The following is a 13,917-nucleotide window of genomic DNA, read 5'->3' on the forward strand; positions in this document are numbered from 1 at the left end:
CTTTTTGCAGGTCTGATCTGCATCTACCATAAGTGCTTGTTTTAGGTTATTGCTGACAAAAAGAGGTTCAACAAGTTATTAAATCCAAGGGTTAACTTACTTTTCCCATCAGCACTGTGAATGTTTAATGAGTGTGTTCAATAAAGACATGAAAGATTTTCATTGTTTGTGTGTTATTAGCTATACTAATAACAAGCACATTGTCTTCGCCTATACTGATCAGATGTCGTTTTATGAACAATTAATGCAGAAAACCAGGTAATCCCAAAGGGTTTACTTATTTTTTCTTGCCACTGTAGTAGCACATTAAAAGTAATTAGTAATATGAGTTTCACATAATTTTTGTAAAACATGAAGTAAGTACTGAGTAATAGGACTATAGATCAGGAAGTCTGATGCAGATCAAGACTCCTCCAGCTCACTCAGCAGTTTGAGGGCAATGTTGGGAATGTATGGCTATCATTGTTTTCTAGGTTTGGAATCTTTAGCTTCACGAACATAGCATCGTAGTTGGGGCAAGCAAGAGTTGCGTTCCAGAACGTGGCAGCTAGATCTGGGCAGGAAAGTTTGAGATGGGAGAGGGAAGAGGTAGTGGGGGGGGTAAAGATATGCTGGAAATTAAGAGAGTGAATATCTCTGGTCTTGCAATGTTGTTTGGAGGCTTGGGAAGGAGTAAGAAGAAGAGTGAAATCAGACTACCAAGAGATAGTTGGAGGTGGGGAAAGGAGTGTTAGAGAAGCTAGATACAGTTTTCTTTCTTGGTAGTGGTGTAGTTAGTAGCAACTGACAATTTACAGGTAACAAAACTCAAAGGGGTGCAGGGAGCCATAGGTAAAATGATCATGTACAGCTGTTTAAAGCTATTAAAGCTTAGAGACGCTCAATGGAACTAAGCTGCTGCAACTGCGTGCACAAGGGCTTACTTTTGGTGGGTTTACATAACTACTGTAAATGTATACAAGCATTTTGCTAAAATCTATTTTCTTATTGTTGTGCTTATTAGCGCACATCATAAGATGGTAACTACAAGCATTGTATGCTTATTATTGTTTATTTATGTATTTATGATAGTTCTTCACTTTAAAACCTCTTTGGGATATACATTATTTTAAAACAAGAAGTTGTTTAGGAATGAAACATTTAAATGCTAAACGTCCAGTATACTAACAAATGTTTCCCCGGGGCCTAAAGCAGTCTGAAGTTACCATGGAAACCTTAGATGCAGCAAATCATTAACAATGAAACAAGAAATGCTATGAAAATAGAATGCTTTCATTGCATTTAAATCATGAAAAAAAATCTCTGTTTAATTACAAAAAAGCAGGTTTTGCAGGTTACGGTTTTAGTGTTGTAAATATTGATATAGGAATCTTAGAGTATGTGGGTGTTAGCGTAAGTGTGTGTAAAAATGTGTGTTAGTGTGTATGTTGGCTACCAGGGGGTTCAAGGGAGTTATGGGGCTACTTGGCTATACCTGCCCCCTCCCCAGACCAGACGTTCCCAGCTCTCTCCTGATGGGAGCACTTTCCTGCCATTTTTTGGCTGCTAAAGCTGTTAATTAGTGACAGGACATGCTCCCATTGATTTCATCAGACAAACTTTACTGCCACTGATTGAAACCTTAAACAGCCAATCAGTGGCAAGACATTTCACATCAGGATGGAAGAAAGAATGTTTTACAGCATGGCTGAAAATTCTGTGTAAGGTAACTTTTTAAATTTATTTATTTTTTTTTTTTTTTTTTGAAGAAATGCCAGTGGGGTACCTCAGGGATCTGTAGTTGGACCCATTATCTTTAATATTTTTATTAGTGATATTGCAGAAGGTCTTGATGGTAAGGTATGATGGGGTTGATATTTCGAGTGTTGTGTAATGTAGTTTGATGTCTATAATCTGCTCTGGAATACTTGTTAGAGAAAAAAGCAAAAATGTATTTAACGCAAGTTGTCCTGCCCTTTATGATACCATGAAGTCTTATATGCAAATTGAAAATTATAATTATTTTTTGAATATTTTTAATTACATTGCATCTGTTACACAATTATATAATTTTTATCATGAATGCTCTGGTTGCTGCATTATAGTTTTTATGCTGAGCACACAAGCTGACAAACACTGCTTTAAAGCACGTCTAGATATGATTCATGAACTTCTTTACTCATGTTCCCAGGGGAAAACACGTGACTTGTGCTGGATAACAAAACTTGGTAAATTGTGGTAGAGAACAAAAGTGGCATTTTAGGTCTCCATGAAAGTATGAGCTCTTTACGGAGGAAATGAGGGGTAAACAAACTGCCCCATGAAATCTGTATCTCGGCTGCGCTGTGTGTGTGTCTTCCTCATAGTGATCATTCCTTAATATCAGTGCGCATGATCCCCTTTAGTGTCTTTTTATCCTTGCCAAAAAAATAAACCTTTGTTTTGTTATTGCTTTCCCCTTTCTTTTGTCCTGCTGTATACTGTCTACTAACACAGTGTCTAGCATGGGCTCCCACAGGGACACTTCTCATGTGGTAAGCCCACATTGAACCAGCCAAGCTGGTGACCCAAGCTGGTTGCCCGAAGACAACCAGCCCTCACACTAGGAGCATCATTACAGAATTCATTGCAGACCGTGCAATAAAATGGAAGAACTGTGTCAATATAATTGCCATTTTAGTTGAGTCTGGTTGGGACTCGAAGGGAAAAAATTTCACTCTGATTTCTCACTGGATCAACAAGCCATAGCTAGTCGTTAAAGGCAGTTTTATCCCTGTGTAATTTTTTTTGCTAAAAAGTCATCAAGTCCATATTTAAAGGCATCTATTGAATTTAAAAGCACAATGTCTGTCGGCAATAAATTCCAGATCTGTTCATTTTCGCTACTTTAAGTGAAAACTTGTTTCTTCACATCTGAATGAATGACCTCTTGTTATTTTCATAGTCCTTTTTACTGTATGCCTTTTTAAATATGGAGCGCCTAGCTGCTGGACAGAGCTTAGAAAGTGATCAATGAAAAAACAGGGTACCATGTGATCGGTCTCCAGAGCAATCACAAGTGCCTTATTAGGGGTCCTGTGGACCTTAAACTTCTTCAGCTGTGAGGCTGTTCCACGTATTCACCACCTCCTCAATAAAGTACATCTTCCTTACATTCACTAAGACTTTATTACATTAAATAAACATACAAATCTTAGGGGTTCTGTGGACCTCAAGCTTCTTCTGTTTGGAGGCTGTTCAACAGTAAAGTACATATTCCTTACATTACGTAAGACATTACATAAACGTACAATTCACAGGGGTCCTGTGGACCTCAACAAGGCTGGTGCATTGTTTTTTGTCACTCTAGGCAAAACGTCATTTGGCTACGCCTTTGGCATCTCCCCTTGTATACCACCCATCACACACACGTCCCGTTTCTCAAACTAACACAACCAGACACACACTCACTAACGAACCCAAATGAAGACATATATTCACAAACATATCTAAACAAAACAGACACATCCATTAAAATACCCAGACACACATGCTAACATACCCAAAGACATGTTCACACACACTAACTTACAGACAAATGCCAAATGCACATGTTCACACACACTTTCATTAACATACCTATACACACACACATACTAACAAACCCAGACACCCAAACACACACTAATATACCCAGACACCTATACATACCAAGGCAGACACATATGCAAACCCAGACACACACTAACATACACACTAAAATACCCAGACAGGCATGCAGTAACATAACCGGACAGGTACTAACATATATGCCAGATATGACAGATACCAGCATACCCAGACAGACACTGACATACATACCTAGACAAACAAACATACCCAGGTAGACACACATGCATACCCAGGTAGACACACATGCATACCCAGGCAGACACACATGCATACCCAGGCAGACAATAACATACACACACACCATATCCATACACATCCATCCACTATACCCAGACAAACATATATACCCAGACACAAACAAACATCCTCCAACAGACACAAATATACACGCAGCTTGCTTACCCCAGAGAGCCTCAGCCGGTCCCACGTTGTGCAGGTGAAAGAATATAATGTGTAGCTGCATGTTTCCAGCCAGTGTCAGCACGTATGTCATTTAGCACCCCCTGGCCTTAAAGTGATCAGAAACAAAACAGCACCCACCTTGTTTTGGATTCCAAAATGCAAGCATCTTGGACTTTAGGTTACAGGCTGTAGTCACCGGTGCTACCACAGTCAATAGCAGATATAAAACCACGTCAACAATAAATGAAACAGCATTGGTTCTTTCCAGTGGGACAAGGGCACCTTTAGTTGCCCACTAGCACAGTGTTTCATAATCATTTATTATTGATGTGGAGTCATATACTGGGTGTACCCATGGTGAAAATTACAGGCCTCTCTCATGTAAGTGGGAGAACTTGCACAATTGGTGGCTGACTAAATGCTTTTTTGCCCCACTGTATATCTGGCCTTAAAGTGCCAGGGCTGCTTTTCTTAACCAGTCCTGCCCTGGTCATAATAAAAAACTTTTTAAAACCTTTCCATTAAGTGCCTTAATTCTTCTAATCATAATAATATACTACTCCAAGCAATTCTGCAACACAAGTACACTAAACAGTAGCATCCAGAGCAAAGGTGGCTATATGTTTTTAGATGATACTTCAAAATATATGGCAACTAAGAAATGCATAACTCACTTTCTTACTTGCTTCTGAAAAGCAACAATATGCAGCCAACTGTTGCGTAATCTTATATACTAAGGTTTACTTGGAACATTACACGCATATCCATGTTATTTAATGTGTGAAAAGGCAAAGCTCCCAGCTAAACTCAACAGAAAATAAGTGAATTAGGGATGCTAAGCTTGTTGTAGTGTAAGCACTTCTCACAGGACCTTTTACCACTACACTCACACTAATAATTATCAAGTAGACTTATTTTGCACAGACACGGAATGATTATATACTTCTACCATAGAATTACCTTAAGGTTAATGTACTAGTGACCCTCCAGTCCCTGATCTATAAAGAATAAAATGTGTTATTATTAGACTACTTTTGTGCTGAAGTTTGAACTACAGGCCATTTCCACAGGAAACAGTTTATTATATAAAAAAAAAAAAGTAAAATACAACATTTCCTTTTCTTCAAAGTGAGAGTTTGTCCAAAATTCATATTGCAGCTAGAATACACAGATCTTTGATGAATGACATTCCAAAATGTCTCATTTAGTCTTCAGAAATGCCTTTCTTAGAGTAAAATGTCAATAAATGAAATACTTAATTAAACATGTTACTAAAGACATTCTGTGCAGCAAAAAAGGGTTGCCAATTTTAGACATATGAGTCAGAGCAAGTGCTCTTTCCTACAGTTGGTACTGTACACTGTGCCTGTGGCATATAACATAAGAAAATACAATTATGTCTCAAATACATCATGTAAATGCCAAAATTCCAGAAACCATAGAGTGATCTTTTTACAGATACGATCGTTAAGACATAACTTGCTCTATATTTAATGTCATTAATTTACTTGTACTGTTGTAGGGAGAGTGGCTCATGATCTGGATTCATACAAACTTTATTTTTACTCCGATAACGAGGACGGTCCCCAACAAAACTAACGAAAACCAATGACAAAATCCTGGTAAGCATGGTCTCATTGATGGTTATGGCTCTGATTGATGGGTCCAACAGCCTATACCCTTATACAGGGACTACATCAAAAGTTTATTTATCCTTTTTTATGTAATAATTAATTTATTTTAAGTGTTTCTTTTTATTTACAAAAATAATTTCTAATTTATGGAAAACACAAACAAGAATTAATACATATTTATAACATTGGCCTGTGCATGCATGTAGTATGTTTCAGTTCCTGAACCACTATTCCTGAGTTGAGTTAAGTTGTACAGTTATGCTACCATATACCTCTAGTTAGGGGACAACACGAAATAATAAATAATTTATAAATATTGGTGACAAAGTTTAGCATAGGACTGTGTGAAATACCATTCCTAAATATACCTTTTTTTCTAATTTTGGCAGAAATTCATTCTTATACCATATGTCTGCATGTGTCTGTTTGCCAGTTCCTGTCCTGCCTCTGCGGCTTACTCTGGGGGTCAATCCGGCCTCTACCATATGGTTGGAAGTGTCTTGCCATGACTGCCCTGCCTCTTCTGCGGCTCAACCTCTTTCCTTACTCTGAGGGATTCATTCTTTAAATACCGTATTTATCGGCGTATAACACGCACTGGTGTATAACACGCACCCCCATTTTTGAACAAAAAAACTGAACAAAAAAAACTTCATCAGAATCACTGCTATCTGGGAAACCACACACACACAGTAAGACACACACACAGTAAGACACACTCACACTCAGACACACACACCCTAACCCCCCTTCTCAGGATCTCCCCTCTCTCTCCCTAACCCCATCCCGGTCACTTACCTTCAACTCCTGTGTTGGAAGCGTGAGGCGTTTGTCTCGGGTGCCGGCGCTTCACTGCTGAGCGCCGGCACCCGAGACAAACGCCTCACGCTTCCAACACAAGAGTTGAAGCGCTGAGGCAGGCGGCGGCGGCGGCGGAGGCAGGCGGCGGCGGCAGGCGGCGGCGGAGGCGGAGGCAGGCGGCGGCGGCGGAGGCAGGCGGCGGAGGCGGAGGCAGGCGGAGGCGGAGGCAGGCGGCGGAGGCAGGCGGCTGAGGCAGGCGGCGGAGGCAGGCGGCTGAGGCAGGCGGCGGAGGCAGGCGGCTGAGGCAGGCGGCGGAGGCAGGCGGCGGAGGCAGGCGGCGGAGGCTGCGGCAGGCGGCGGAGGCGGCGGCAGGCGGCGGGCGGCGGCGGCTGAGGCAGGCGGCTGAGGCTGAGGCAGGCGGCGGCGGCCGCCAGCAGAGGAGTCCTGGATTTCTGTCAGTCAGGGGGGCCCGAGAGTTGCCGAGCGGTCGTCTTCAGCAACCGCTCGGCACCCCTTGGGCCCCCCCTGACTGGCAGAACTCCAGGGCCCGGTCGCAGTTGCGACCCCGGTAGTTCCGCCACTGGCTCTAGGATTTATCGGCGTATAACACGCAGGTAGGATTTCAGCTTCAAATTTTAGTTAAAAAAGTGCGTGTTATTCGCCGATAAATACGGTATGTATCTAATTTTGGGGGAAATGGAACTGGATGTGTGTCCGCCAGCGTCTTCTCAGTGCCCTACTTCTGATGCCGGTGCTTTATCACCTTCCTTACTCTGAGGGATACATTCATCAAAATGGTCCAAGTTTTGGAGAAATTCAGTCCCATAGCTGGATGTGTCTATACATTGGTGTAGCGCTGCTGTTGCTGCTACATTTGTTGTAAGCACATTTGCATACCTGGGAACTCTCCGGGTTTGACCCGAAGCCTCCAAGCCCCGCGGGAGCGGGGTCTTCACACGCCCCGCTCTCCGACCATTTTTCCTTTAAATGGCTGTGTTTCCCACTGATGTCAGTATGCAGTCCTGGCCGCGTCCTGCAAGGGAAGGCTCTGGGTAGCCGGAGCCCAGAAGTTCCCAGTAAAGGTTTTGTGTCATTTACTTTATTTTAATCTGCGTATCTTATTAAAGGCTATATTTGTTCGAAAAATGCTTATGTTATTGTAAATATTATTGCTGACAAAGACATAAGAAAGTAGAAAATGTCTAGTCTATGATATATGCAAGAGTTCGCGCCAACACATCTACTCTGTTATTATATATGTATATATATATATGTGCAAAGGGTCAAGTATAGGCCATTCTTAATTATGCAGCTTAAGAGGCGTAACCTGCTGGAAAAGTAACCAATCGGAATGATGCATGCTATTAGAAGTAGATAAAATGCTATTTAACCCCTTAATGACAAAGCCCGTACATGTACGGGCTCAAAATGCATTGTTTTCAATGGGTTTAGGGACCGCCCATTGTCCTTAAGGGGATAAACCATGTAATCCAAACATGTAATCAGACAATGCTTTGACTTTTGTTTGTTGTGTGCCTTGTCTCGATTCCGCGCATGATCTAAATAAAGGAAAACTCTTTCTGAGGAGAATTCGACCATTATTTCAACCAACAATATTTTCTCACAGTGAAAAATGAGTGTGGCCCACGCATGTATACAATTCTGATTAAGTGGCCCAATGCAGAAAAAATTTGGACACCCCTGAACTACGGGAATGTTCAGTTGTGTTTTGATAAATAATTTGACATATATCCTAAAGGTTCAAAAGTATATAAAAAAAAAATCATATTTAAAGATTCGATTCATGGCAAGATGTTTTTAAAAAAATAATTATATCTATGCTCATAAATTGTACATGTAGTCATTAAATACAATTCTGCTTAGATGCTATTTCTTTTGATACATCAGTTATGACTGCTGATATTCAATATTTATAGGATGTAGTTCTAAAAAGGGTTAGTTCTACAATCTAGTGTGTCAAGATAAAAGCAAAAAAAAATGATTTTTTTTTTTATAATTTTTATATATTACTATATATACAAATACATATACATACAAGTATCTGATGAACTGCCAGGAACAGTGTGATTTTGTACTCATAGGAATGTTTGTTATACTTGGCAAAACCAAACATTATATAACAAGACCTAGAGACGTGCAGACCTTATGGAAGTCTCTGCCAGGTTTAATAGTTTAACATTGCCTTCTATACATATAGCTGGAGCCTTTGATGTTTATAGACATTGGCGTATAACACATATGCAATGCAGACAAAAATAAATATCTTTTTTTTAAAAAAATAATAAAACCTGTCCAGTTCATTTTTTCACTTCAATATCCCAAACTCACACTGCGATGAGAAACCAGTATCCTTACAAACTGACAACTAGAGGGTGCTGATGCACTATAACCATGAACAGTGAATTCTACAGCATGTGTGTGTGGATGAAACTAGGTAATACACAAATGTATTTCAGATTTTGAATCACGAAAAGCCAAGCACCCTTTCCATTTAACACCCTGGATATCAGGGACATTAGAGAGAGGGTGATTTTTTTGTCTTTCTTATTGTAATTAGAGTAATTCTCAATGTGATTTTACCTGAGGTAGATGGCATACATTACGTGGCCAACTGACGCCGAGTGTTAGTCCATTAGTGCATGTTATACCCGAGTAGTTATGGGATGTGACATGTATTTTATAGCTGCATTATCTTGAGAAATATTTATTTTTCTTTACTGGTATCTGTAACTTTGTTGCTATGGGTGTACGATACCTTAAGTGTAATGTGCATGAAATGGTCTGATCTATGGCAAAACAGACCCTCTTGCATATGCATTATGGGTAGTTGTTATATCACATCAGCATGTAACGTGGGCCAACATGTCACCTCATTGCAACTCAATGGTGACTAACGTGATCTCAAAGGTCTACCACTGTTTGTCATATAAAATCTATGATGATTGGCCAAGTATGACATTCTAATTTGAGCGCAAGTAAAAAAAACAACAGCCTTGACTGCATCAGCTCAAGATTTAACTTGACTATTCACTTACGGTGATATTCCCCAAAATCGGTGGTATGTAGACAGTTAGGCTACTTGAGCTGCACTTGGTCTCGAACAGGTAGCGTTTTTATCTCTACCTTGAGTGGGAATTAAACCTGCAAAATCCAGGTATCACTGTTCCTTCTCCTCATGGCAAGTGAGGTGACAGATTGCAAGCTCTTAAACAAGTCACCCTTAACACATTTGATGGCAAAGACATCAACCATATCCTCCATGAGCAAATGCTTATTTAAAGGTAACATTTTTATACTACTTATTTTAATATGACATCCGTAAGTACCTCTGTCTCTTCAAAAATAACAATTACTATACTTGAGTCAAGTTTATTCGCAAATAATTATCGGCATAGGGATCAAGTTAATTTATGTTAAAACTTCACATTATCTATAGGCGCTACTTGTTTTGGCAGCAGTGAGAAAAGTCACATTATGTTAATGGGGTTTACATGAAAACATATAACATGAGAATAATAAAATTACCGGTAAATACAAATTAAAATAATAATAACCTGTGAGCATTATACAATAACCTAGACATATTTATTGTATAAAAGTAAAATGCATGATTTTGAGTGGCATATAAGTGGCACATTTCAAATAATACTTAAGGAGACAACAAAGTATACAGCAAAGCATTTGCTTAGGGATTACAAATGTGCCTCTCAGAGGACTACTGCTTAAGAGCTTCACATCCAAAATGTTAGCAGTCTTATCAAGGTTGGTGCTAAGACCTCTCAGCCATAAATCAGGAGTCAGACGCCATGATGAGTTTCTAGTGGCCAACCACTCAATATTAAATGTTGCTTCCATACAGGACAGTATTTTAAGACACCCAACAGCATTCTCTGTAGGATTGATATACAGGTGGTGCCTAGGTTGGGGATGTAGAGAGCCATTTGAATTGATGTCTTCCTGTGAGACTTATATTATTGTCTCACATAAAAAAATAATTTATACTCTTTATAGCTTCAAAAGACAAAAGTGACCAATTTGGTTTACTAATGGACAGATGGAGGTATGACTATAATCAAATGGCAAAAAATAAATCATTAAATCAGACAACCATACAGATGAATTTCCCTGATCAACAGTCATGGAAGGTCAGAGGGTGCTCATTAGCAATGTGAGATGGTATGTTGCTTCCTAGAGATTACTTATGACAGATGTGGGGAACCATGCTTTATGTTACTACCATTTGTTTTCTTTAAAATATAGTCATATGCCCATAAGTTACTTTTAATAAGAGTAATACGGTATTAATTATATATACACATATCAGCTATAACATTATAACCACCTCTCTAATATTATGTAGGTCCCCCTTTTGCTGCCATAACAGCCCTGACCCGTCGAGACATGGACTCCACTTGACCTCTGAAGGTGTGCTGTGATATCCGGCACCAAGATGTTAAGAGCAGGTCCTTTAAGTGGCAAGGTGGGGTCTCCATGGATGCAACCTGGTGCTGTGTGTTCTCCAGGTAAGAAACACACACACACCCAGCCATCCACCTGATGTAAAAGAAAATATGATTCATCGGACCAGGCCACCTTCTTTCATTGCTCCGTGGCCCAGTTCCAATGCTCATGTACCCATTGTAGGCGCTTTCGGCAGTGGACAGGGGTCAGAATGGGTACCCTGACTGGCCTGTGGGTACACAGCCCCATATGCAACAAACTGAGGTGCACTGTGTGTTTTGACAGCATTAACTTTTTCAGCAATTTGAGCTGCAGTAGCTCGACTGTTGGATTTGACCACACGGGCCAGCGTTCACCTCCTACATGCATCAAATGAGCCCTGGCTGCCCATGACCCTGTTGAAGGTTCACCGCTTTTCCTCCCTGGACCACTTTTGATAGATACGGACTAGTGCAGACTGGGAACACCCCACAAGAGCTGCAGTTTTGGAGATGATCTGACCTAGTCGTCTTGCCATCACAATTTGAATAGTACACACAATGAGTTTTTTTTCAACTGGACAGTTCCATCAAGAAGCATGTCTTAGTAAATTAGGATGTTCCAACAGGGCTGATGTTGCATATAAAATTACCCATGGCCATTTGCCTGCCTGAGAACTTATTTCATAACTCGCTGAATCCAGCTACTACACACATTGTCTGCTTGAGTACTGGTAAACTTCCAAGAAAGGAGTTTGGGTGTGTAATGGTAGAAAATTGTAAAGCGTGAAACAAGTACACCATCATTACAAATATCAAAACTATTGCATAACAGAATGAAAAATTACATGCATGACACGTTTATGTTGTTCACAATTATGATAAACATAAATTCCATATATCCTTAAATTTGCATATCGGTCCTCAGCTTGCAAAAGGTGTATACCTCATTGTTATAACCACAATGCAGCAAATAAAGTCTTGGTAGGTTTATTTAGTAAAGCAGAGGTGGTACGAATGGTAAACACATGTGAATAAAGCAAGTGTACAGCAGTTAGAAACAATGGACTTTCCGAATATAAAACTGAAATTGTTAAAGCCTTCTTATACATTTAAAAAATGAAGAAAAGAAAAATGATTGATTATAGATGGATCACCTTTAAGTGTGTGGCAACAAGCAGCATGTGAACAGACCAGTGAGTTAACTGCAAATGTCTTGAATTTCAATTTTACACACCAGATTTTTTTTGGGGAAGAAACATTGTGGACTTTTACTGAAAATGTACTTGGTCCAAGAGTGGTAGCTGAACTTAACCATGGACAGTCAGTCCCCTGTTGTCCACAAATGCATAATTTTAGAGAAAGGGAGCTGTGGAAACTGCCAAGTTTTAGTCACATAATGAAAAGGCAAAAGGTTTCCTGCAGAATTTCTTATCATATGTTTATAATACAAAATGTTAAACTAATTGTTTACTAAATGTTTTTTTTTTATTTTTTATTGAACATCTAATCTAGAATACTGCATTGGGATTAGTGCATTTGTTACTATTAGCAGTAACCTGATTATAAATGTAGTATAACTTTCCAAAAAAACAAAGAAAAAAACTTAAACCCACTTACAAAGTCATGTGTGTTTTCCATGCATAATACAAAATGTTCTTTTTTTATTATTTGGAAAACATCAGCTGGCACACTTCACTTTACCGTTTATGTGTATTTTTTTTTTTTTTTTACATATTAACCTTAGCTCACGCAAAGGATACAGAGAAATCTCTTTAAATAGGTTCTTTTACCAAAAATAGTCTCTGATCATTTATCTTACACATTGACAAGAGCTTTTTAATCAATTTTTGACTAATTAATGCTAAATATTTATGAAGTACTGTACATTTTGTTTGGACTGAATGCTATCCAAACTTATATATTATAATTTATATTTGAAAATAATGAGAATTCAATTTAAATATTATATATATATATATATATCTTGAATTATGATTTTGGTTACACTTAACGTGCATGAATTTTATGTTTTGGAAGCATAGGCTTTCATGTTTCAAACAGTAGATTTCTATGCATTTTACACTATTTTATTCAACTGTTTATCGCGGAAAGTATAACTTACATTTATATATATATACACCATTTTAAGCAAGGATATTGCAGTGTCATGCTTCCATTAAAAAAAAAACATTTTCATTACAACAGCATGACATCTACAATGAAAAGTATTGCTTTGCAAATGTAGACAAGATCACAGGTCAGCCTTAGGGAGTGTGATATTTATGGTAGCTTATGTCTACTTAAATGGGGATAAAATGTTATCATAAATATACTAGCCAATATATTACATTGAAGAACAAGAAGCAAAACGGAAAGAGTGCCCTTGAGTAAAGATCAATTCGTTTTGCTTCTGATGGTATGACTGGTTTGGCAGGAGGTGGTTTTTTGTTATTCTTTGCTTGAGATTTTCCAAGAATGTTGTTGACTTCAATGGGTTTCCCATAACAATCATAATTTGACAATTCAAAATCTCTGGGTAAGCTTCCAACAATGCTGAAGTCATTGGATCTCAGGTCCGATTTTGACGTGCACACTTTCTTGCATCTTGTCTCAGCGACCTGGAAGAAATGAATACGATTTTGTTAATGACTGTAAGCATAATAGAATGGGGTAGATGAAATGAAAGAGCAAGAAAAAATAGATCTATAACCCTCAAAAACAATACCATTATTAATTTCTCATTATAGTCAGATGAAGATGATGATGTTAATCAGTAATGTTCTCATCTTGTAAAGCAATCTCCCTTATCAGCCTTCAAGGGAAAACCAGCATTGGAGATTTTCATTCTCTACCAATCGATCAATATGGCATACATACTGATTATGAACAAGAGCCCTCCCTTTCATTGATTAAAAAATCTGGAAACTTATAGACACATAAAGGGTTTCTTCACCATATGTGGAAAGATTATGTTGATAATAGATTTT

At 38.8% G+C, this 13,917-nt stretch overlaps 1 protein-coding gene across 1 annotated transcript in view; it reads right to left on the reverse strand.

Moving 5' to 3' along the window:
- Nucleotides 1-12,951: 12,951 nt before the first annotated feature.
- Nucleotides 12,952-13,917, reverse strand: part of GLRB (glycine receptor beta) — a 41,497-nt gene continuing 40,531 nt past the window's right edge. The window contains exon 10 of the mRNA XM_053460321.1: nucleotides 12,952-13,548. Coding sequence (XP_053316296.1) covers nucleotides 13,252-13,548 — 297 coding nt within the window. The 3' untranslated portion in view covers nucleotides 12,952-13,251. The remainder of the gene's footprint in view (nucleotides 13,549-13,917) is intronic.

Source organism: Spea bombifrons, chromosome 1 (genome assembly GCF_027358695.1).
Source record: "Spea bombifrons isolate aSpeBom1 chromosome 1, aSpeBom1.2.pri, whole genome shotgun sequence".
NCBI classification, from domain to species: Eukaryota; Metazoa; Chordata; class Amphibia; order Anura; family Pelobatidae; genus Spea; species Spea bombifrons.